General features: G+C 42.8%; 1 protein-coding gene across 7 annotated transcripts; it reads right to left on the reverse strand.

Annotated features, from left to right (window-relative positions):
- Positions 1-4,082: 4,082 nt before the first annotated feature.
- On the reverse strand, positions 4,083-16,081 carry TP53INP1 (tumor protein p53 inducible nuclear protein 1). 7 transcript variants are annotated; one of them, XM_052787749.1, is made up of 5 exons: positions 12,963-14,361; positions 12,510-12,793; positions 11,656-12,004; positions 9,944-9,977; positions 7,322-7,542 (listed from the first exon to the last, which is right to left on the reverse strand). In XM_052787749.1, the coding sequence occupies exons 2-5, from the start codon at positions 12,619-12,621 to the stop codon at positions 7,525-7,527; spliced, it is 513 nt and encodes a 170-aa protein (XP_052643709.1). In that variant the 5' UTR covers positions 12,622-12,793; positions 12,963-14,361; the 3' UTR covers positions 7,322-7,524. The 7 variants fall into 7 exon arrangements, with proteins under 7 accessions (XP_052643704.1, XP_052643705.1, XP_052643708.1 ...); XM_052787747.1 differs by having other exon boundaries at positions 11,656-12,007; positions 12,963-14,357; XM_052787744.1 differs by lacking the exons at positions 9,944-9,977; positions 12,963-14,361 and adding an exon at positions 15,992-16,081 and having other exon boundaries at positions 4,083-7,542; positions 11,656-12,007.
- Positions 16,082-26,613: the final 10,532 nt, after the last annotated feature.

Consider the following 26,613-nt stretch of genomic DNA (forward strand, 5'->3'; position numbering starts at 1 on the left):
TCCAAGCACTGTAGCAAACACCTTTTCAACACTCGGGGACTGAGACTTACGATTCTCCATAGCACTGATCTTGGCTATGTTTAGGGCACATCATGGATCTCTCCAGAGGCAAAGGTAATGTGCAGGAGATAACACCCAATCCCAAACTGCCCACCATTACTAAAGATGCATGTACTAATTCAGCTGTTGGGCGGTTTGTCACCAGCCACAGAAGCCAAATTCCTCTCTCTCCTCCCCATTTAATAGAAGGCACATCCATCTCCTACTCCTCAGTCTCACACCACAGACACAAGAGCTAGAGCTAGAGCTGAAATTCACTGCTGGGAGTAGAGAAGGGGATACCTCTGCCCATGTCAGTGCCCCCTTTCTTAATCGTGATCTCATCTTCTTTATTCACCTTGAAAAAATTGACAGCCTTTGGCCATTACCTACATACCCCAAAAGTCTGAGGCCTCCCTCCTCTTTCCCACCTCTCTCTGCCTCTACTAATTCTTTGCAGAGCCCCGTTTCAGGGAATACGTGATTCTTTTAGCACTCAGTCTGCTTTTTAGGCATAATTATACTTCTTATTATATTGCCTGACTCGGTCATCTCACTTGGGCACAACAATGTGAAGGCTGCACATCAGGAGAAAGTATAGACTTACGGCACAGCCCACGTCTGCAAGTTGAGATCTGAAGTCTGCTCCTGGCCACTAGCCTAGTTTTGTTACTCTTATCTGTGTTTTCTTTTTTGGCTATTATTCTTTTTCTTCAGCTTGCCCATGAAATTACAGTATAGTTGTCTGCCTCATTAAGGTATTTGAGTGTTCAACTATCAATCTGCCCACAGAACTTTGGAATAAGTCAAGAGACTTTAACTTCTGAAGTATTAGTTACACAGCAGTGGCTCCAGGACAGTATTTTCACAAAGAAAAAGGCTGGCTGAGAAACAAAACTTTACATGCGTCCTGTTAAGTCTCGGTTCAGTCCCATTTATTGTAAGAATGATCTATCATGACCACATCATGGGAACAACAGTGCTGCAGCAGCACTGGCCTGTTCTTTTGATGAGTCAGTTCTACGTGTGTCAAAAAGCCTGAACCCTCCTTGCAAGTATCACTCAGTAACAGAGGTGACAACGTTTTGTGGTTATAAACATGCACCAAAAGAAGTCAATGAGACAAAGAAAGCAGATACTGAACGACTTGACGGGGAGACAGAGTGCCTCCATCAGTGTCAAGTGTCAGAGAGAACAGTAATTAGTACGCTAGCTTCATCAGAGACGTACAAGGATTTGTATAAACAGGAAAACTAGAATGTAAAGTGAGAACTTAAGTCAGTGTGGTTACATTGGTATGACCTTTTATACGAACATTTTTGCTTCAGCAAGGAGAATTTTTAAAAAACACTAGTTCATGATGTTTTGGAAAGTGTCCAACCTAAATTTAAAAAACTGCATTAAGTCTGAACTAAGCACCCCCAAGAGGAATGCTATCAGTATAGCTATGTTAGGTTATCTGTATGGATATGATTATAGAGGCATAATTGGTCAAACTTTCTGCTGCAGAATACTGTACAGCTCTCATTATAGACTTGCTGCTTTGATAAATGTACAGGTCACAAAATCTACATTTGAAAAGGAAAGGTTTTACTCAGTGTTTGCTCTGGGAAGATGGATGCTTTGTCGCATGAATTCCTTTTCATCACTGTCAGTTAAAAAGATAATTTTGTCACCCAGTTTGTTCACTGGGCGAGAATCAAGTCAGGGACTACTTGCAAGAGCTCAGCCCATACAAGTCCATGGAGGCCAGCAGCCTGCATCCAACGTGCTGAGAGAGCGGGCTGATGTCCTTGCAAGGCCACTCTCCATTATCTTTGAAAAGCAACAGAGATCAAGGATGCCTGATGACCAGAGATGGGGGTAGAGGGGAATATTCACACACTGTTTCAGAAAAAGCCAAAAGAACAACTTGGAGAAGTGAGCCTATTTCTTACATTTAAATGGAATTTCCCATATTTCAGCTTCCACCCATTGTCTTTTGTCCTTTCACTGGGCACCGCTAGAGAAGAGTCTGGTTCTGTCGTCTTTACTGCCTACCATCAAGTGTTTATATACCTTGACAAGATTCCCCCCTCGGGCCTTTTCTTCTCCAGCCTAAACAATCCCAGCTCTCAGCCTCTCCCCATTATTTCAGTCTTCAATCCTATTATCATCTTCCTGGCTTCTTGCTGGATACACTCCAGTATGTCGGCATCTCTCTTGTACTGGGGAGCTCAGCACTGGACGCAGCATTCAGATCTGTCTCACCAGCACAGAGTGGAGAGGAAGGATCACCTCCCTCCACCTGCTGGTAACACTCCTCTTAACACAGCCCAGGAAGCGTTCATTTTTGAGGCCACAAGGGTGCACCGCTGGCTCATGGTCAACTTGGTGTCTGTCCACCAGGACCCCCAGAGCCTTTTCTACCAAGGTGCTTTCCAGCCAGTTGGCCTGGTGCCTGGGGTTATTTTTCCTCCAGGTACAAGACTCCACATTTCCCCTTGTTGAACTCCATGAGGTTCCTGTCAGCCCACTTCTCCAGTCTGTTGAGGTCCTTCTGAAAGGCAGCACAGCCCTCTAGTGTATAAACAACTCCTCCTATCTTCTGCAAGCTTGCTGATTGTGCACTCTGCTCTGTGACCCAGGTCATTAATGAAGGTTTTTAAGTGTAAGATCCAGCTTTGGTAGGGTACACCAGTAGCAACTGGCCTCCAGCTAGGTTTCATACCCAGGCCACTGATCACAACCCCTTTAAGCACAGCAGTTCAGCCAGTTCTCAACACAACTGGCCACGATCTACTTACACAGTCCATAATTCACCAGTTTGGGAGGATGTTACAGGGGACAGCATTAAAAGCCTTGCTAAAGTCAAGATAAACAACATCCACTGCTCTCCCCTCATCCACCAAGCCAGTCATCTAATTGCAGAAGGCTATTAGGTTGTCAGGCATGCTCTCCCCTGCATAAATCCATTCTGGCTGCTCCTAATCACCTTCTTGTTCATGTTTGGAAACAATTTCCAGGATTATTTGCTCTATCACCTTCCCAGAGATCAAAGTGAGACTGACTGTCTTGTCATTCCCCCCCATTCTTCTTGTCCTTCTTGAAGACAGGAAGGACATTTGCTTTCTTCCAGCCCTCAGGAATCCTGTCCATTGCTATAACCTTTAAGATAGTTGAGAACAGCTTCACAATGACATCACCCAGCTCCTTTGCCAGTCATGGATGTGTCCCATAGATCTGTGGACATACCATCTCTTTAAGCATTTAACTTGATCCTTTTCAACCAAGGGTTGATTGTCCTTGCTCTAGCCTTTCCCACTGGCCTCAGGGGCCTGCAAGTCCCAAAGGTCTTACCAGTAGTGACCAAAGCAAGGAAGACATGGAGTACCTCAGCCTTCTCCATGTCCTTTGTCATGAGGACTCCTGCCCCATTTAGCAGCAGGTCCACATTTTCTCTGATCTTCCTTTTGCAGCCAATATACCTGTGGAAGGCCTGTTGTCCTCCACATCCCTTGCCCCATTCAGCTACAGAAGGCTTGGCTTTGGCTTCCCTAACTCCAACCCTGGACATTTTCACAGGATTTCTATGGCCCTCACAGGTTACCTGTCCCTGCTTCCAGCTTTTGAATGCTAACAGCAGCCTTCCATACAGATTTTTCACAGTGGTGCATGGCAGGAGGATGATAGGCAAGGGGTATGAGTTGAAACAAGAGAGGTTCAGCCTAGATAAGGAGAACCCCCACCCCCACCCCATGCACACTTTAAGTGGTAATGTGTTTTTATATCTCTGTCTTGTTCACCTATGGCACTTCTGCATGCTGACCAGGAAACACAGCAGTTGGCAGAGATGCATAACACTACTTGGACCATGCATTGTCACTTGATCAGCAATGCAAACTGATTCCCAGAGGAACTTCTGTACTAGAGCAAGCATTCTGAGATACTCAGTACTTGTACCTACCACACCTGAATGGGGTGCTCAGGCATTTGGATTTTGACCAGCCTGTAAAAAAACCAAACAAACAAAAAAAACCCCAAACAAACCAACAGACTGAGACTTTAATAGGCCATTTTTTTATTGAGAGTTAAGATCACGTCTCCCCATGGTGCGCAGAACGCACTATGAAAACAAAATACAGAGGATCACTTTAGTAAATACACACTGGTTAAGCAATGCTACTTTTTGGCAAAGTGCTGTATTTTGTCGGTTTTCAGCTTGTGTTAAACTATTAAAAAAAAAGAGCCAGACATTCTTCCATATCAAAAGGACTGCTACAAATAGAGAAGTGGCTCTGGAGAGAAGCTGCCATATATGCATAGACTGATGTACAGTATTAATCCTAACTGAAATGTCCCTTTTGAATCTTCAAGTTTGCTGTGTAGAAGGCACAGTTTAAAATGCAAATCTGTCTATTGACCAATACATATGAAAATAGTTTCAGCAAGATTCATTAATATCAATCGATATGAGACAGTGCAAGGCCTCCACTTTTACAGGAAAACACACACACTTTAATACAATTCAAAAACCCATATAAAAAGCCACACAGCTCACTATTAAAACAGAAAACCAAAATAAATCTAATTGCCCAATAGCTCCAGGCACAAAACAGGGCTAGACCAACATAAATATGTAAAACAAATTAACAAAAAGCCATTGATGCAGTACTATCTCACACAATAATATGGTTTCCAATATTACAAATTGAGAAGCACAGCTTTGTGCAACAAAATAGTTTATATCCTGAAAGATATAGGTTTTCATCACCAGAAAGTCATCTAGTAATGTAGTATAAAAAGATCAGTATCTCCCAACTCTAGGAGCAGTCTAAAGTTGCATTTACTTGCCTACTGAGAAGAACAGACCAAGGCTCTCATTGTAATGTCTGGGAGCCTTATACTCTCAACTCCATCTCCCCGTTAAGAGTTAAAGGATTACTTACTCCTTCCAACACAGAGAGGTGGAGACTCCATCTTCCTTCATTTCACTTTAAGAAAATTAAAGCTGAAGGAAAGTAGTTACTTTCATATAAAGAAAAATACAGGAAAGCAAAGAATTTTCCTGAGCTAGAAAGTTGGCAGTGAGGAGAAGGAAGTTTAAGCCAGGCAAAAATTTGGAGTGATAAAGGCAGATAATCTGAGGCAAGTAAGAATATTCATGAACATATGAGAGACCGGTGAAACTAGTTATTTGCAGATAAACCAGAGTATTTGGACCACAAAAGAATTGCTGTATGGACATGGGCACACACTGCTGAAGAGACTAGTAACAAAATCCGTTTTGGAAACTCATGTTGTGACCAATTTAGTCTTCTTTCACTATCCACATGAATTAGTATGTCTTAAAAAAAAAAACCCCAAACTAGTGTATCCAGGAAAGCACCTCTTGCTTTTATACATTTAACTATTTGTTAACATATCTTTGCAACAATCCTAACTAATCCCAGTGAAGCAGCACATCTGCAGTGAAACAGAGGTTATAAATGCCATTTCCTGTACACTAAGCATGTTCCACAACAATTCCAGCTGCAGAATGTGCAACAGTACCACTATATCGAGGTCAATGCAAATTGTTGAGAGTTTTGCTTCAGTGAAATTGAAGCATTTGGCTAAATTTAAAATACTTCCTAGGTCTGGAATAATTCACATTATTGATTTTTCCTAATTTCAGAGACTCCTCACATGACTCCTTATATAACTTCTGTATATAGACTACTGGAAGACATGGTTGAATGTAATGTTAAAACTTTAATGCCCTAGGCACTAAACACAAGGAAAAAACAGTGAGTCACATTAAACACTGACCAAAGGGGGATAAACTTACTTATTTCCCCCATTCTTTCAGTGCAGACTTCCACTTCCTCACCTCTATAACCATTTTAATCTACTTCCCAGATATCAGGGTTCAGCACGCCATGTGGCTGCTGTGTAATACACGCTCTTTCTTAACAGGTGAACTTCACTTTTTTTAAGTGCCTGCCAACTTCCAAAACATCTTGCACAGTGTTCTTGAGAAAACTACTTGTTAGTTTTAAATGGCTTTTCTTTCCTGTTGGCCCACAGAATTGCTATCCAGTCCTTCTGCAGCCAATGGGCTAGGAGAACAACAACTGCCGATCTATCTCAATTTTTATACACCCTGTTATCACTGTGTTTAGTTCTGTAAGACTGTTTTTCAGCATCCTCTTTTTCCTGCCAAACACTGCCCTTCGTTTCCAGTCACAATTAACTTGGACTTCATTTTCATAGAGAGAGAAAGAGAGAGAATTAGCAGAACTTCTAGTAAAACCTTCCTTCTGGCTACTTTTGAGCTACTCTCAATCTGTAAATATGAGACAACATAACAGCAATTAGCAGCTCAGAAATAGCTATCCATCAGCCTGACTTTTCTTTAAAGAAGAGTCAGCTACTGATGGGATTAAAAGAACAGTCAATCCACCATCTTTTTCCTTTAACTAGACTAGATATGAAATGAAATAGGGTAGGGGAAATATATCTTTCAAAGACAGAGAGAGGAGGAGTTAGAGAAAGGGAGTAAGAACTTGAACTGTACCAAGTAAAACACAGTTCAGCTCTCTGGGTTGTGCATCTGCACTTAACCCATAGGTCCAGTTCTCCTTCCACTCCACTGTGAGGTACTACATCTGTAACACCAGTGCCATATCATACTGCAACAATATTGGGGGGACATTTAACCTTTTTCTGATACCTATATCAAGTAGCCAACACACCTACACAGACTCCACTAACACAAGTAGGTACTAGGCAATTTAGATTAGATGTCCTTCTTGTAACAGCTCAGCATAGCTATGTAATATCCACCAGCAGCTATAGTATTTCCTTGTTAGAAAGTGATCATATATGCTGAATACAGACAGATACACAAGCTGTCAAGTACTGGTCATTAAAGCATTCGGCTAACCTCAAATTTTCTAACTCCACTTTGATTAACGCAAAACGTAACTGATTTCCATCTCAGTTAAGTTTCTTAAAATACCAGCTAAGAACCCACCTATACATCATAGTTTATAAAACAGCACACAAGCTATCATACTGATAGGCTTCCAATACATTGATATTTAACATCAACGTTTAGGACTCGCTGCAAGACGTTTGGAAATTTGTGTGTCATTTCAAAAGAATGCAACACTAATTACGATTGTGTTTGAAGGATTGATGATCAGCTTCAGGTTGACCACACTTACCTATGCATGAAAACAAGAGCAACCTAAAAAAAATTAGACTGTAGATTAAAATCACAAGAGCCATCAGTAATTGAACTGACGCTGGCAAGGCTGGTGAACAAACAGTCCGTTGTGCTTGATTTGCCGGGAGTGGCAATCCCTGGTAAGGTTTTGGCGACGGAGACTGTTTCTGTTGAGATAGTGTCTTTCATTATGTTCTTTTAACCAGTGGGTAGGACGAAAGCTCTTGTTTTTTTCCAGAAAAGTTGAACGAGTAGCAAGAGCTGTGACGTAGCAGTGAACACGCTGTCCTGTTTCATTTCGGGCCTCCAGTCTAGAAATGTAACAAGCAGATATCAGTCATTACTGAGGTGCATTGGAAAGACATGCAAAGTATAAAGGGCAGAACATGGACATCAACATCCAGCACTTCAAAAGGGCACCCTTATTCTACTGGACAGAGATGTGGGTGGAGGCAAGGTCAAGCCAGTTAAGAAAAACCACACTGGTAAGTAATGCGTAGTGCTGCTAACTCACTTTTTGTGTGAGGGCACCACAATAGCCTTTGGACTTTTGTCTGGTGTCTTATACTATTGCACCCATCCTTCCCCACCCCCCATTCCCTAAGCCCAAGATGCAATATAGATCAGAAATACAAGGCAATGTGCGTCACACTGCTCCAGCTTTAGAAGACTTGGAGTTATCCACACGGCAAAGTTTGATTTAAAATCATCTTGAACATAGGTGTTTCAGCCTGAAAACAGAAGCACACTAACGAAAGTGTGTTTGGATTGCCAGCCACACAAGCAAATCCAAACAACGCTCATGCAGAGGAATGAGAAAGATAGACCAGTTGTGACACACACAGGAGATAACTTAGAAGGATTGTTCCTCAACCAGCCCTCTAGATTTCATGAGCAGAGAGTCAGCAGTTTTGGCAAACCCTTACTCCATCATGCACTAGTGAAAAACAAACCAGCAGCCTATGCAAGCAGGGACTGACATATTGAAAAAGGACTTCCCTACTTGACAGAAGAGTCACTGGTGTTTCCTGAAACTTCCAAAGTAAAGCTAAAAATAGCCTGGCAGTTTTAAAAGCAAAGCAAATCCCAAGTCTGAGTGCCACAGCTGGTGTGAGACTAGTGGCACGAGAGTTGCTTGCCTTCTCTCTACCCACCCAGGACCAAACAACTAGCTGTCAACTCAGCCATGCCCAGGAAAGATGTCTGCAAGACCAGGAGCTAGCTCAGGCATGAGCAAGAGGTCTCTTGGGAAGTCTGTTTTTCAGCACTAGCATGACCCTATAATAAAGTCTCTTCTGGAAGAGGTTAACTTGCATTTATAGTATGTCGTCTCTGTAGACATAAGTCTGGTCTGCCATGCCCACGGTACACCCCTGTAGCCTTGCTCTTGCAGGGCTGCAGGTGCCTCGCACAGAAGTGAGCTCTTCTGCCTCCCCCCCACTCCACACTAGAGCAAAATACTCCCTGTCAGCAAGGGAATACTCCCTCCCTTCTACTTTTTTCTTTTAAATATCCAAATCCACTTGCTTTTGGCTCCTTGGGTAGCTTGATATGACTGACTGAAGCCTACAGACTCCAGAATAGCCATGTGTGACACACTGGTTTTCCCCTGTTCATTCACTGGATTTTGTCCTAAACCTAGTGCTTGAAATACAAAGCAAGAAATAACAGAATAACACAGCACAAATCAATTCACAGAGCCTTGTAAATACTTTCTATGCAAATTACACCAGTTTAATTTACATGAGGGTGCCTGCAAATATGGGGCTACTGTTTTCTGTATGGGGTGATCCCTTAACATGTTCAACAGTGCTGGAGGCAGAACTCTAAGAGAAGCCTTTCTGGGGAAAGCCGTAAGGAGCTAGGAAGCCACACCACACTCATTAGAACTCGTATTTCCCAAGCATGCCCTTGCTGCATGTCATTAGCTAGCAAAGGGCATCAACGCTAAGACAAACTGTTGTGGTTTGTTATGGAAAAATATGACTAACCTGACAAACAGGGGGAAGTTTATACAACATCCTTTTGCTTTGAAAGGAATTTAAAAGGAGCAAATAGATTTTCTCCACAAAAGGAGAAAAACTGGTTTAAAATTGCTGGTTGAAGGTATTTAAGCTTTTTCCCCCTCTTATCGAATACCCTTCCAGCACTGGTTTGCAAACCAACACTCTTCTACTTGTCATCTTAAAGTGAAACTGGGATAGCAGAGGTGGTTTGAATTAGCTAAAAGGCCATGTACTCTTCCGAAATGTAGCATTTTGGTATCTCAGTGGTTGCCTTTGGTAGCCTGGCACTAGTGAGCCCCCCGCACCGAGAGAACAGGGCTGATGAACCACCATCAATATTGTCAAAATGTAGCTTTAGAGGGGCTGTGTCTAAAGCCCGAGCCTTGCTACATACATTCGCTGCTGCACCCCCGGCATCTATTTTGCTAGAAAGCGTAAGTGTCCTGCTAGTTGTGCTACAGAGCCAGACCTTACAAGAAACATTAAAGGCTTCAGACCCCACCCCAATTAATATTTAAGTAATTTTTCTGCACTTAGCATTTTGGCTTGTTAAAGCAGCTGTAGTTAGGCTTGATCAAGTAACATCATTTGGCACAAAGGTTAGTCCTAAAACCAGTATTGTTTTGGCAGACAAGGCTCTAGAGGAAGCAGTGTTGCTAGCAGACTGATCAAACAAAAAGCGTTGTCCCAAAACAGTAGTACTTACTGTGCCAGTGTGCCTTAAGCAGCTTTTCTTGGCCCTACAATGTTAAATGGCCAACCATTAAACCACTAGAGACTTCAAAACAGCTTTTGAAACTTATTGCATTATCAGTATAAATTGATGTTCCCAGTTCTGTAGTCTACCTCAACTTTAGACTTAAGTCTCCTCCCAGTTATGCCACCCAAAATAACCTATACAAAAGCCTAGATCCTCTGACAAAGCAATAGCACAGGATTCAGTGTGAAGAAACTTAAGCACACACCAGTTAAAGATCATCACACCTTTAGCTTCCCCACACGTTAAAGCAGCTTAACTGTACTGTGTAACATAAGACAGGATTCTTCTCCAGAAGAATTTATACTAGTATTCCCAGTTTAAGTCACTGAGAAGTCAGTATCTGACTTTGCATGTTACTATCCACTGCAAATTGATATTTTAGATAAACTGGTCTACTGTCTTTCACTAGGGCATGCCCTACAGTCTACCGTTCTCTTGCAGATTCCTTCAGACCCTCATTTTAAAAGGTGCTGTACGCTCATAGCTTCTCCCTGATTTAAGTTAAGCTAGACCCTTGATGCTTAACATCACAAACTGCCCTCCCCAAATTATACAAATCCCCCACTCTAAGATTAATGGTATCAGCACTATACTTCAATATTATACAGCAGCATGTCATCTCAGTCACCTGTTTCTTTGAACTAAGAACTTTAAATATGGCAAGGAGCTGATCAGAAAAGTCAACAGGCATCTACCTACAGGAACTCCACTACTACACTCATTTTTTCCTGTATAACAAAGCTTAGTATACTGTTTGGTTTTTTTAATTGATTCTAAGGACAAGTACCAGGTGGGATAAAAAAAAGTCAGCCTTTGTTATTAACCAGGATTCACAAAACACCCAATTATTTCCAAATCAATGAACACATGGGCAAGTGTGGAGTCATAATGGCAAAGATATACTCTATTTGTGTACATCCATGTATACTATACTTGTATAGCTGTATATACTGGACAGTTAACACCAAAGCAGCAGTGCATGGCAAACATGCCTCTGCAATAATCCCACATGGCCAAATCTTTAGGACTCAAAACCAAAAAGCACAACTTCTTACCTTGCTAAAAGTAGAAGTTTGCAGCACAAATTTTTACCTTGAGGGGAGTAAGTTTTGTGGAATATTTCAGTTTGCTTTTGTTCCACAAACCACCCATGGAAAAATTTAATCCTGTCCTAATCTATCACTACCTTGAGGAAGAAAAAAAAAAATACCAAAACAGACTTCCCTGTCAGGATAATTAAAGTAATATTTTTCATCTCATGAGGTAACTGAAAGGGTACCAACTAACAGTTATGAAAAATACACATAGCTATGATGGGGGCTAAGTGTTTTCAAATCTATGTTACCAGCTACACAGTTAACTGCCACCAGTTTCAACAGGACTGGAGCACATTCTGCAAGGGAATAATTAGGCTCCATAAATATTCATTGCAGTGTCAAAATAGCATACCCAACTGTTTCCTGACACAGTCATCTTGCACAACATTTTTCTAAGCAGGCAGGCAGCCCTGACCATCCTACCCACCTTGTGCAGTATTCATGCTTTATTCACTTGCTCTGAAATAAGCTGGAAAATTCAGTATTAAGTGTCTAAGCTGATCAAGTAGAAACCAGATATTTTCAGCAACAGAGCTCCTTGACAAGAGAAGTCAGACGTACCTGGGACTACCTGGGCTTCGAAACTCCTCACCTCCACATCCAGTCTCATTAAGGCTGTGACAGGTGTTGTGGACAGCATACACAGACATGCTGGGATGCTCTATTAGGAGGTTCTCCATTGGACTGGTTTCCACTTTGATAGTGGTTAATCCACCTGCAGTGAAACATGGGGGAGGGGTAATAAACCAGCTCTCCTCCATAGGACACGACTCAAACTGGATGAAGCAAGATTCGCTGGCCTCTGGCAAGTGTTCCAAGGGAGACGGTAAACAAGAGAACACGGGCGAGCTGTCTGCAGCTGATGCTTCAGCGATGTCCGCTTCCTCTGCGGAGCAGTTAGTGCAAGTGTCTGCTGCAGGCGGCCATTAGTCAGTGGAGAGGAACCCAGGAATGTTGGTGATTGCAGGGGGTTGAAAACAACAAGGTTGCACGTAGCCAGAGATGCAATATAAAAAAAGACAAAGAAACAGAAACAAACCTCTATTAGCACATACACATATTTTTATTTTTTTAAAAGCAAGGGGAGGGGAAAAGGGAGTTCCCTGATAAGCCACACTAGACACGTAAAACAACTGCTATCAGTAAAGCAATACAATTGCGTAATAAGTCAAATATATTTTATCTGTACAAGTGGTTCTGCTGAAGCCTGTGTCAGGCTTATAAACCTGACATGATTTTTCTCATAGGTTTGCATAATATGTTTTGGTACATTTGTTTGGGAGACACCCTGCACTCTAATCCACACTGGTTTTGCTTAGGCAAAGTTTCTCTCAAGCTACTGGTTTCTTCACATGGAAGTAAGACAAGAGCCAGAGCAGGACAAAGACAGAGCTTACGTTTGAGAGACATCTTACCTATAAAGTCAACTAGAATCCACTCGTCGTCTTCCTTCTCACTGAACTCTGGCTCTTGGCTGGACAAGCTATCAATCTCTCCCATGAGCATGTTATTTAACCTCTGGAACATTACTAAGACAGGAGCAAGACTTTGGCTGGTAGGTCTTTATATCCAAGGTTCAAGGCACAGCTCACACTGTACTAGCAGAGTGGCATAGACTTGAGATTAAAGTGCATAGATGCTTTATCAGCTTAGGTACGGGACATGCAGAGGCATGACTGGTAAATAGTTTATGCAAAACCTGCAAAAAACAATGACAAGGGTCTTAATGACAAAGCAACACATAACATCCCTAGGGAACAAATTAAAGACCCTCTTGTTAGCGCAGTCTGAGGTACCAGTGAACATTTTTCCCTGAGGAGAGGCAGCTTCACTGGCATTCACCATCACCCTCCCAGCTAGATACATACAGAAAAAGCCTAGGTCACTCCTCTGAGCCGAGTGCCTTCCTCTCAATCCTCCTCCCCATGCAAAGGTGTGTTCAGCTGTCAGCTCCCACCTTCTCCTATGGGAGGAGAGGACTCTTTTACAAGAGACCCTTGTGCCTACGCTCACCGAGGTGCTCCCCCAGCTCCCTGCCCGTCTTCCTCCTGGTCGGAGAGAAATGCAAACAGCAAGCACGTGTTTTCTGCTCCAGACAGCCCATCTCCTCAGTTGACACAGCCTCACACCTCTCCCAGAGACTCCTGTGAGGGCTCCCAGGGGTGCCCAAGGCAGCGTTTCTTCTCTCTCCCATCACACACAGTTCAGGGCCACTGCTTACGAGTTAACACAGTAGGAAGGCATGTCCCATCTTCAGGTTCAAAGTGCACTACATAGTTACCGGTGGGATCATTTTCACAGCAAGTGCCCAACTACTCATGTATGGTAAGTCTAAGTAACAAGGAAAAGAAACTCGTATACTTAATTAAAACCGATGTTTATTTCTCAGTACAGTTCCCTAAATCTACATGTAATTAGTCACCATAAGCCTGAACTCTACATTTGGCAGTTAAGATGAAAAATCCCATTAGTGCCGATAAGCTGAATGTTCAACCACCTCAGATCAGTATGCTTACAGCCTTTGAATATTTATGTGTGAGCCAATAAATAGAAGCCATTAAAGTAGCTGAAGAAGCAAAGACTATATGTGAAAAATATTCACCACTTTAACTACAAGTTCATTCAAATACTATGGTGAAATTGTCACAGCATGTCAGAACTATTACAGATTAAATACCCGTTTCATAATTAAATAGGGAAGAAGATATGCATGTAAGAGGGTACGAGTGTCTGCATTCAGAAAGAGAAAGGGAGTAAGACACACTACACTGGACAAACCCAGCCTTTAGAAGAAGATACAACCCATAAAGAATACTATTTAAGGCCAGTACACCTTGCTTCACCCTATAACTCTCAGGCCACACTAAAAGGGTCATTCTGGCCTCCTACGTCATCTTACCCCAGGACACCAGACCCCATCATCTACTTGTTCAAAGCAAGGACAAGCACCTGCTCCATACAGTACTGCCTCTATAGATATTTATGCAGCTACCTCCTTATTCAAACAGCACAGAAGGATAGGATTAGAGTTTAAAGTAGTCTTCAGAAGCAATATGAAAAGGTACAGTGTAACTCAAGTGGTTATGCGCTCTAGTTCTTCGACAGGAACTATCAGCTGCAGGAAAATACAAGACTGGCAACAACTGGCTCAGCTGCAGTAGTGACAAAATGCTGGTTTTTAAGACCATGCTTGAAAATGAAGCATCTGGGCTCTCTTTAAGAGAGCTACAAGAATGATCAGAAGTCTAAAGAAAACCAGTAAAGTTTAAAAAATTGAAAGGCTTAACAGAGGGAAGGAAAAAAACAAAGACGACAACCATAGTCAATTATGTGAAGAAAGAGGCAAACATTTATTCCCTTCTACATTCACAGCAAGGAGAAGTGGCAGAAGTGGCTTTTAACTGCAGTAAAGTTCAATTTTTAGTGGTTACTAGCAGGAAACGCTTTTAACCATTAAGGTTGCTAAGCCCTAGATGGGTTACTTAAAGAAATGCCAGATGCCCACAGTGTTCCTATGCATCTTCTTGAGAAGGCCTGAGCACTTCAATTGTAGCCAGTGTGCCACGGATATGGAAGTGGACTCCAAATGAAAGCCTGAAGTCTGTAGCTTTCCAGTTATCTTCCACATCCATCCCTAACCCTCTTCCGGCACAAGTCCTAGGAACAAAAGAATTTGGTTTTTCTTTAGGCTAACTAGCAAGCCATAGTGTAACTGCTGATCAGCACTGGCTTTCCCTGTACTCCACATGCATGTGTTGCCTCTTTCCTAGATCAAGACTGGACATACCTTCAGGCAGAGGCTGTCTTTTTGTTCCGTGCATAGAGTGGAGCAAGATGAGAGCTCACACTCCTACATTAAAGCTCCACAGGCATCACAGCAACATCAAATAACTAACCCCTAACAAGCAAGTAAGAGATCAACGTTCTTGAGAACGTAAGCTAAACAAGCTACAGCTTTTGACCCGTAAATGTCTTCCTGTAGGTCAAGAGCAATTTGTCCCATTGTCCCCTTCCCCCACTCCAAGGAGGATCCAAAAAAACATCTGAATCATTTAGAAACTGGTTGATGTTTTGACATCCTTTTGGACAAGTGCCTTTAAAATGCCACAATTGCATGCTATTGTGCAAGTCCGATGGGGACCAAGAAGAGACACTCCTTTGTTATCCCGGGTCATCGTCAGGGGAGGCAAACGAGACCGAGGCTGAAAGCGAGGTACTCCTTAGGCAGGAACTATCAGCTGCAAGAAGAGAGAAGACTGGGAACAACTGACTCAGCTACAGTAGTGATTAAGATGCTGTTAGAGATAACACACCCAATGCATGTCAACAATATTGTGCTGCTGCATAAAAAAACCTTCTTTTTTTTTTCCCCTATCCCAGCAGAGGAGATAGGGCGCATGCTAAGCAAAACAAAAAACCGAAAAGAAGACACCACCCCCCCAAATCACTTCTGCAGCTCCCTGCTGGAGCTCGGCTGCTGGTCCCCCGTGCCCTCAGCTCGCAGCCCCTCCCCAACCACCAGGAGGCTCCAAAAAGCCACTTTCGCCCGAGCCGGCGGGGGACCCGGCAGAGCCCGCAGCAGCTGCGCACCTTCCCGGCTGCGCTCTGGAGCCCGGCCCCGCCGCTGGGCGGCGAGGGAGGGGAGGGGACGGGACGGACGACGACGTGACTACCGGCTGCCCGACAGCCGGGAAAAGGGGCAAACCCCTCCCGGCCTCGGTGTTTTCCCAGGAGAGAGAAGCCGGGCTGGATGCACGGGGACACGGGAGCCCCGCGATGCTGCTGCTTTTCTCCCCCTCGCCCGGGCGGCTCAGACCATTACGGCCCGCCGCGGGTAAGCCGGGACCCCCGCAGCCCACTTAAGCCCCAAACCCCGCAAGAGCGAACTCACCCAGACCGCGCCGCTCCCGCCACCGCACCGACTCCGCGCCCCGCGGAGCCCTTTGTTGTTATAGCCCCAGCGCGCAGCTGACGGCCCGGCCGCCCCGGCCCCGCCCCTCCCCGCCCCTCCCCGCCCCTCCGCCAATCAGTGCCGCCGGCGGCTGTCGCTAACGCACGTGACGGGCGGGCAGGGACGCGGCGGGGGGAGCGGCGGGGCGGGCGCGGGGCGGGGCGGGGCCGAATGGCCCCGCCCCGCCCCCGCCCCGCCCCGCCCCCGCGTTACCGGAGCCGGTGCCTGCGGATAAATTTGCTAAGTTTGGGGAAGTGCTGAACGCAGCGTGGGAGGGGGGAATTCCGTTAAGGTGGTAGTTACATGGTTAACTTGGAAAGCAGGTGGTTAGGAACAGAGGTAATTAAGTATACAAAATCTTAATTAATGATGTGATTATTTTTGCAAAGTAATTATTAATTAAACACGCATATTTAATTAGTAATTAAATATGCACAATCTTGACTTATAGAGTGGTTTGGGTCGAGAGGGGGTCTTCAAACAGCATCTAGTCCAAACCCCCCAGCTGTGGGCAGGGGCATCCTGCACTGGGCCAGGCTGCTCAAAGCCCTGTCCAACCCAGCCTTGGATGAGGCATCCACAGCTGGTCCAGGCAACCTGGTCCAGGGGCTCGCCACCCTCATAGTAGAAAACTTCCTCCTTATATCCAATCTAAATCTACCCTCTTTCAGTTAAAAAACATTGCCCCTTGTCCTGCCACTACTGTCATTTGGTAAAAAGTCTCTCTCTTTCTTTCTTGTAAGCCCCTTTAAGTACTGGAAGGCCACAATAAGGTTTCCCTGGAGCCTTCTCTTCTCCAGGCTGAACAACCCCAACTCTCTCAGCCTTCCCTCATAGGAGAGGTGTTCGATCCCTCTGATCATTTTTGTGGCCCTCCTCTGGACCCGCTCCAACAGGTCCATGTCTTTCCTGTGCTGAGGGCTCCAGAACTGGACGCAGTACTCCAGGTGGGGTCTCAGGGGAGCAGAGTAGAGGCTGATAACAATTATTAGGCTGAAGCACCTTAGCTGGGCTGTAAAGTTTCCAAGTCACACACCTGAAGCCCTAGAAAACTTGTGCATTAGGTCACTTATCCCATCCACTCCCTGTTTTTCTTTAAGGAAAAAAAAAAGAAGAGGCAAGGAACATAAATGCAGTGCTCTTCTGAGAGATCAGCAGTTAAAAGGAAAGGAATTTCCAAGCAGTGAATTTACAGCCCAGGAGAGCTGGCGTAGCCGTGCTGCACACCTTCAGCGGCTTAGTATAACTCTTGAATGTATCGGAGTGTTAACAGTCACTTCACACTGCAGCAAATGCTGGCTGGGCAAATATCTGCTTCCTTCGGAAGATGCTGAAATAAGTGGGTGATGTGTAGCCAAACAGCATTTTACATGCAACACATCTTATCAATTTAAGATTTTTCATGGGTTCAGTAGAGCTGAGCAACTTGATTTGTAGCAAGCAATCATAACATTTTCTACTAAAATACGAGGTGTGCAACATGACTGTGTTACAGTTGCTGGAGTCCAGATAAACTTCTCGATCTTTTAACCTCAGTGTTTAATAATATCTTTTTTGTACGCTCTCTGTTTTTTTTTGTTTTGTTTTGTTTTGTTTTTCTTGTAAGGACAAAGCTTTTCAATGTAAAACAAAATGGAGAAAGTAAATTTTGGAAAAATGCTGCAAAGTGTCTTCCTGTGGCTGGGAGTAGGCTGTGTAATTTGACTGAAAAACTGCCTAGCTGTATGATTTGTAGTATTTTTGCAAAAAATTCGAATGTCTGGTATTTGATGATACTTTTCGAGGCTGAACTAACCCTTCCTGAATTAGGAGATCAACTTTATTTTTACAACATTGGCACTATCAAGGTGTGTAAACTGATCATATGTTTGATTGAACTTTTGGTTTATAAGTTGAAGTAACTCGTGAAAAAGCCTACAAAGTCTCTTTGATTTTCAATGATAGTGGCTCCAAGATTGAAGGGAGGAGGGGAAATGGCAGAAACAGCGCGTCTGCGAATTCAAGATAGGCGAGACAGAAAATTAAATTTACAGAATAAATGCCCCAAAGGATTTATCTGTGTTGCAAAATTACATTGTATTAGAACACGTTAATTAAGGCGATACAAAGCACTTAGTGTAGACAAGAACTGTCATGTTTGGAGCTGGGTTACCTTGGGTCAACAACAACAACAAATGTTAAACATAGTAGTCTTTGTTTATATTGACTGTTACATTAAGCATTACGTGTTAATACATTAACATAATGTATTTTTCTAGTGTAGGCAAGCCCTAGGAAGGATTGGGTTGTATTTGAGACAGACTCCTAATGAAGTTAAAAGACCAGTGTTTATATTTTTTAAGGTCCCCTGAGAAGTAATTAAAGGGATAGAAGTTCTCCTCTTTCTGTAGTGTTGCTCTCAATTTCTTTCCTCTTCATTTCACTTATCTTATTTCTTTATTCCCTATCATCACAAAATGGTGGAAACAATGGACTTGCTTATTCTTTCCTCCAAATTGCATCGCTCTTGGCAGGAGAGGGGCAGACCTCAAAGCTACCCACCCCTCTTCTCAGCCTGGCAACCAGCATGCTTTTGTTCCAGATCTGACAAGTACTTAGGCATATGAATGGTTTCAAATGAAATAAATTACGTGTGTGGACTTAAATACCTGCTGACCAAAAGCCCGGGTATTTCATCCTGCACTTGCTAAGGTCAATGACAAATTTTCTGGTGATTGCAATGGTGCAGGTTGTGGCCTTAGATGCTTTATCCAAAGTCTTTCAAATCAATTAGCCTTTCTATTGATTCTAATGGTTGTTAGATCAGGCCCTCAGACAGCGAAAGAAATACAGTCACATCGGTCTGGGGCTTGCTGGACACAAAAGTTGACTCAGAGACTCGCCTTCCCTTCAGGAATTTGACTTTTTTATTTGTATTACAGAAAAAAAAAATTCTGAAGAGATCTCTGGAGCAAGGGAACCATTCAGGTTCCAGTAATACGTGCCCTTGCATGATTCTGAATTATTGATAGGAGTTAGCAGAGAGTCTGTTGTAATTTCTGTGTGCTCAGTGGCAGCTTAATGGCACAGCCATTGCTGTGCCTGCAAAAATTTCCCTGTGCGTCCAGAGTGCTCTGTCTGTCATAGGAATAGTAAACGACTGGGCAGCAGTCCCCTGTTATTTGAACTGTATTGATTTTTCAAGATCCTACACATTAATGCAAGGCATGACCTATTGTCCGGGTTCCCACTGCGATGAAATACTACAGCAGTATTTAGCAGGCACAATACATGTCTAGCCATGGAGTACAGAAACACTGACCTTCCTACCACAAGACCTGGGAGTTACAATGAGTGCATTGAGCTTATAACAAAGCATTGCCATGTGTCATGCCTCTTGGAGAGGCCCTACTCTGCAGACGTGCCTGTTTAAATGGGAGGTGAGAATGCAGATCTATCTCTGTGTTAGAAAGATTGAGTAGCAGGAGGAAGAACGACGCCAAATAGAGCTTACACAGACTAAAAAAATAAACACTCTCTAAACTTTGGAGAAGATATATCCTCCAGACAAAGAGAAATAAAAATTCTTTCCAAACAATGTGTAACAAACCACTTTATATCACTCTGAGTGACTTGCATGAACAAATCCATCGTTCCCATGCAGCATGGACCTGGCATATCTGTACAGGAACCTCCACACCATTCACCTTTGCTGATAGGTGGGTCATTAGTCTAGGGTCAGCGCAGCACAGCTACCAAAACCAGTTTCAGTTTAATGTTCAGTTAAAAACTGATACCCCAAACCTAATCATGATGAAGATCAAGTCTAATGCCTTCTGCCCCATGGCTTCCATCTGGCTGTGGCAGAAAGTCCTGTGCTGTACGGGAAAAGATTCTGCATGATTCTGCAAGATCACTGCTGTCAGATAGGTCTTGGGTCTGTCCTGCTGAATGCAATATGCAGAAATAGCGGGGGGTTATAATTTAAAAAATATCTCAAGTATATGATTAACCACAATTAAATAACTTTTTAAATTTTTCCCTATGGAAAAGATACTGGCTGCTGTTCAAAAGAGTCCAAGCTTTTCTGTCCAAATTTAGGTACAGACACTTCAAACCTGTTGTTTAAAGCACGAGCAGTCTGAACAGATCTGAGCTTAAAAAAGCACAGTCTGACATTTGTGTCCTTGTACAAATGTCAATCCCTTTTTTGAAAGTGGACTTCTAGATTTAAACGTCAGTCTCAATGAAGACGGGCACTTCCTTTTTGCTCTTCTTCCTCCGACTTTACTTAGTGCAAAGGTTTCTGCAACATTGGCTTAATGATACCAGATTGATTGTCCTGCTCTAAGTCACAAGTTTCTAATGTTATTTTCCCAAACAGCAAGTTAAAATTTTGAGTAAGAGCAGGCCTTTCCAGACTTTTATGCAAAACAGGTGTCAGAGACCTGTTTCTGTATTTCTAGAGCATGAACTCAGCAAATTCAAGAATCCAATTTTGACATGACTAGGAGCCTCATGATTTGGCAGAGCGAGATCCAAGGAGGCAGAAAATACTGGACATGATCCTCCAAACCAGGCTGAAAAAGTTGGGGGATTTGGTTTTCTGTGGAAGAACTATTATCTTAAAACATTAAACCTGTTGTCCTTTTCAGAAAAGAGTCCTTGGTTAGAAAAAACTCTTTTTCCTTAGAAACTGTCAAAATGCAATTCCTGCTTTTCATATTGTTCGAGAGCAAAACCAGGTATAATTCTGTCTTCAAATTGCCATTGGCAGGAAGCCATTGTAAATCATAGCCAGATTAAAAAAATAACAGTAAGCCTTTGCCACACACTGAGCTCTTTTCCTCCGTTCCGTCAAAATAAAAATCCTCTCAGAAGTCAGTAGAGATTTCCATGGTCTGAATAACTCTGCTTTTCTCTAGAGCACCTTCAGTGACAGCATTTGGATCGTTATCTTGGGCTGGAGTGTGTTGGGCATCTCAGCAGGTAGTGCCATACTGCAGTGCCAGCCAGCAGAATGCCAAAGGCAGATGCCTCTTCTTGTGTCATTGTGTGAATGATTTTCCTCCTGAGCCCAGAGGCATTCATCAAACATTTTCCATTGGGATTGTCTGTCCTCTTTCATATTTGTCTCTTGTACTAGAAAAAGTCCAGCATATTTTCACTGCTCTTGCCTGAACCTGTCCTTTCCTTCAGAACTCAGTAATAAAAGACCCTATTGTACCTCTGGGTACAACCAGGAATCATGCTCTTCTACTGTTTTTTTCTTTGCCCTGGGATTAGAGAGGCTTTCCAGAAGCACACCTCCCACCTACGAGAGTCAACTAAAGTGTTCCTATCATCCAAAGGAGAAATGACCTGTGAATTCTTGACTATGGCATTGAACATGCATTTGTTACATTTATGAAATTCCTATGTTGATGTTTGATGGGTTATTACCATGGTTATTAACCCTTCATTTTTTTTGTTCTTTATTTCAGTGGTGATGTTAGGATGATGGGCAACCCACAGTCAACATATAGGCAAGTCTGCTTGATCAACTACTACAGACTGAGTTTAGGAGGAACCTACCTTGGTGCCATGATTTATTTTTCTGTGCTGGATTTATCTTCACAATGATTTTCAGTTAATGTCCAGTGAGAGGATAAGTAGGTTTCTCTGTCTGTAACATCTCTGTCTTTTAAATCACGTGGGAATGACAGACAGTGTGCAAGAGAGCTTCCTCCTTAAATTGTCAGCCCAAAGCATGTTTTGTTGTGTGGCTAGCCATGCTTAAAACCCTTCCTTGAATTTTCCTGCACAACCGCAGAGTCAGCAGACACACACTGTTCACATCTCTGAGGCATTTTTAGTCTCACCAGCAATCCATTTGTTTCCTTTCTGCTCTCCCACTGATTCATATGCTTCCTAAAATAGTGAGCACTATCTTTGTTCTGTTGTGACGAGTTACAAAAGAATTAGCAACATCAGTTTAGCACCAAGTAATATGAATCACATCATGTGCTTGGATTTCAACTGTAAGGCTCCATCCAATTGCAAATTACCATTATTTTTGAAAGATCTCTTAGTCTTTGCAGGGTACAAAGCCACACACCATGATTCTGCGTTGTTATTCTTTTCAGCCATGGATGTTTCTTGCAAATACTGAGCCTAACATTTCTCACCATTGCTCAGACAAGCCCCAATAGATTAAAAAAAAGGCCAAGTACTTCTGAGAGAAGATCAAATAACGACTATTACAATGGAGCCTGAGGTGGTCACAGTGGATAAAACAGATGTGACCTTTCCTGCTCCCAGGTCTCAGGCACTGCATTGGTAACAAAGACAATCAATACTTCACAACATCCTCAGCTCGCATGTTCAAACCTAATTTTAGCATGGTATATCTACAAATGTATATGTGTGTCTCTGTGTACTTCATGAATGATTTATACAGTATATTGCAGTATATATCTAGGTATATGTAGTTTACCCATGGAGGAATTGACTTGGGATCCCAAGCACTTATTGACAGGTTCCCTTTCTTGCTTAGGTCAGACACGATGAACGCCAGCATGCTGTGCCAGCTGAGCTCTGCTGAATGAATAAATAGCGTGGGAGGTCTTGTCTGTTGAGCTAAGCATTTCATAGAAGCCAGGTGCAAGCGCCATCGTTGCATACTGAATCGCTGCAACTCAGAATCTGGTATTACAGTCATCTGAAGAGCTCTTTTCAGATAGCATTTTAAAACAGGCTCTGCGCAATAACAAATTAATGAGGTCTCAGTCTCTGCAAGATTTGTGCTAATGAAGCCTCCAGGCAAGAGACAGATCCTGCCACATGCCCTTCCAGTCTGGAAAAGTTAGTGTTCACAGCAAGGTACAGCTTCCCTCCATAACACTATAACTCCCCAGATGACAGTAAAGATTTCAGTAAAACTTGCCAGCAAGATCGTCTTGTCCAGCCATTACAGCAAGAGACCTGTAGTTCCAGATTTAGTTGTTAACCTGTTGCGTGGCTTTTGGCAGACTACATAACTCTGCCTAAGTTCCTCATATGTAGGATGTGGTCAGGTAGTCAGGCACTCCACTGGGATGATGCAAGAGAGTTGTTTGCACTTAACCCTTTTTACTATAGGATGTCTATGAACTTTTCAAATAGCCGTAGGTTTTTGGAAAGGTTCTTGGATAAGGTGAAGTAGAGCTGCATCTGGGGTATTCTTCCAGCTGATGGTTCAGCTGGTGTGAGGTCCAAAACCTAAAGAAAGTAAGTTAGTATGCTTCGGTTCTTAAACATATACACAAAAATGGCACTTTCTTGGCTATGAGTGGCAGTGTAAGAGAATGTGACAACTTGACAGTGATGCCCTCAGTCTCCAAGCACCTGGTATCCCCCAGGGCTCAATCCCAACAGCTGATGTGCTAAAAGCCATTTGCCTCACCTGTGCCAGTGCTTCAAAACATGCTACCTGATGTATTTTAAAGATACATCTTTCATCCTGCTGTGGTGAAAGTGCTCAAGTATTAGAAAAGTTTTTTATAAAAAAATTCCTGGCAGAAGCAGGGCCTTAGAATATCTTCCAGGGTTTTTGGAAAAACATCATGACTGGTTGTGACAGAGTGAGGAATGCGTTGTGAGAAAACAGGCAGTTCAAGAGAAGAGCTAAATAAAAGACGCTGCAGTTGAAAGAACTCTTTTTCTCTGTGCCTGCATTTTAGACATATTATCACTCAAATGTCAGTGCCTGAATAATTAAGGTGGTGTAATGAGATGTAATTGCCAGAGCTGCAAGGACAGTAAACATAACTGCACTATTATCAGCACAAGCTGAGCTTCCAATGGTGCAACAGGTCAAATAGCTATAATCGTACCAATGTACCTGGAATAGGATAAGTGCAGGGGCCACGTGCAGGCTGCACATGAACATACTGTACCTGGGCTCTGGAACTATAATTAGAGCAAAGCTGAAGGTTTATAGATCCCAGGCACAAAACAGCGTGATAAAGCTTAAAAAAATGGAAAGTAAATTGGAAGATATGTAAGCTCAATATTCGACTGAGCAATGTCACATTACTTAACTACATAGCTGGGATTGTTAGTGAAGAAAAATAAGATGCTATTTAAGAATAGGAAATCCAAGATTTTATGTCTGGTCAAGAACAATCCACTGCAAAAACCCAGACTGAGGAGCAAACGAGTAGGGAGCAGCCCTGCAGAAATATTGTGGAGGTTGCATACTCTTTCAAAAAAAGCAAACTACATACTGAGAGATATAAGTATAAATAGAGGCTATAAAATATGCAAAGTAACTCTTCCACTTTTCTCAGGATTGGCAAAGCTCAACTGGAGCTCAGTGAGCCTGGCTTGGGGCACCATACTTGAGAGAGATATAACACTCATCAGGCTACAGAGGAGAGCAATGTCTATGATCAGAGCTCTAGAAAAACACTACTTAACATGGGAAGATTGGAGAAATAAGGGGTGCTGGCTCTAGTAAAGAGAAACCTGACAGAAATATGAGACCAGTCTTCAAAAACAAAGATATTGCAGATTAATAAGACATTCCATTGCAGCAGAAATAGACTTTGGTTAGACATTAGGAAAAACTTTCTAAAAATAAGGCTAGTGATGCATTAAGCTAGATTGCCTGGGGATTGTAAATCTTTTTAAGAAGAGATATCAGATAAAACTTAGTCAGGAATGACAGAGATAAAATTCATCCATCTGTAGAGAGTGGGATGATATAGATGACTTCTTGAGATCCCTTTTCATCTGTATTTTCCATGATCATCCAAAAGATGAGTGTTTGTTTTTTTTTTTCAGACTTGCTTGTTTATTCATGCTTCTTCATCTTGGAGATGGAAATCCTATTACTCAGTCCCAGTCAGCACTGGTTTCAGGTTTTTCTTGTACTCCGTAGCAACACAATGTGACTGTTCAAGTTGCAAAGACATCAAGACAAAGTTTAAAATGGTGTTGGTTAAAATAGTAACTTTGAAGCGACAGTCATACCAGTCAAAATACTTATCATTGGCTTCAAATCAAAAGATTTCACGAAAACAAGTCCTAAGTCATGAGTCTCAGGTAATTTGTGTGGCCCCTTTGACAATTCAAAGAGACCATGCTGTTCGGATGAAATGTGCAAGTTTACCAGGACAGGCAAGATGGAGTCAGAAACAAACCCATTCGGATCCACTCTGCAGAGCAGCTGTTCCCACTCTGGTGTGCCACAGAGGAAGCAGGAGACCTGTTACCATTTCACCACGCTGCTGGCACCCATTGACACTTGCATACTTATCCACATCCACTGCCAACAACACAGAGAGACTTGGAGTCCCTCTGACACAAAGGAGGTGGCAGGTGGATTTAAAGTCTGCCCACAGTGCTCTCAATGGACGACTGGGCCCTTTGGTAGGATAAACCTGAGACAAGCTCAGCAATTTGGGCCTCCTCCTGCTTCCTTGGATGCCTTTGGTGTTTTTCTTCCCTCAGTGTTCGTATGGTGGCAGAATCAAAGCCTTGAACAGCTAATCCTCCTGCCTATATCCTGGGAGATTTGGGCAACATTTGGTTATGTTTCTGTCTCCATGTAATTTTGGTTATTACTGAGAGAATTTTAGCTTGCCTTCAAATAATTTCAACTCCATTATTGTGATCCTTGTTGCAACATGCTAAGGCACTTGGCTCCTGAGCAAGTGCCTTATAAAAAGGATAAAGTGCTTCTACCTATTATGATTAATATTATTTTGCTAAAGATGGAGGGCACTTAGGCTGCATTCCCCCCAGGTTGCTACAGCAACACACATCTGTAAGGAGTCGTTCTTCTAATTGTGTCAATTAGGCTTATATAAGAGTATTTCAGTGATCCAAACGATGTGGAAAGCATGGCCTGAGGTCTGGCTGAAGATGAACCTCATGCTCCAAATGCTAACTAAATTATTTTAAAATTCCTTCTGGTGTAATTGCATTAGTCATGGCGAGCAGGAAGCAGTGCAGTGGCTCGCTGAGCTGGGCAGGTTTGCTTGCTTCTCTGATGGAAAGGAGCACAACGGTGGCTTCTGAAATGCACTTCTGGAACAGAGGAAACAAAAAGTGAGCTTGCATTTTGTTTGCAATAACATTATTTTACAATCAAGACAAAGGAAATTAGAATGCAAACCCAGCACGTAATGATGCCAGATTAACAATTAATACTTTGCAGCTATACGCTGCTTTTCAAATAAAGCCAATCTGTGAAATACTTATAGACTTACAAGTCAACAACAGTGAAAGTGCAGCAAACTTCTGATTGACACTGTTGACTGGAGCAATCTGAAAGCTGCAGGGCCATATGGAAACTTTCCAGACAACAGCAGTGCCTTTCTCATGCGAGAAAACTATGCTTCTTTCTACACAATAAAATTAAATGAAGTTTGTACTAACCAGCTGCTTATTTTATTAGTTCTATCCTCCAAGGGTGTGTTTGCAACCCAGATCATTATGTGTGAATAACAAACACTTTCTGAAAACTTGGTCTACTTGAGAGGGTTGTCATTAAAATATTAGCAGAAGACACTGACTTGCTGTTACATGACATTACACCACCACACTTGCCATGTTTTGCCGAT

Source organism: Harpia harpyja, chromosome 5 (assembly GCF_026419915.1).
Source record: "Harpia harpyja isolate bHarHar1 chromosome 5, bHarHar1 primary haplotype, whole genome shotgun sequence".
Taxonomy (NCBI): Eukaryota; Metazoa; Chordata; class Aves; order Accipitriformes; family Accipitridae; genus Harpia; species Harpia harpyja.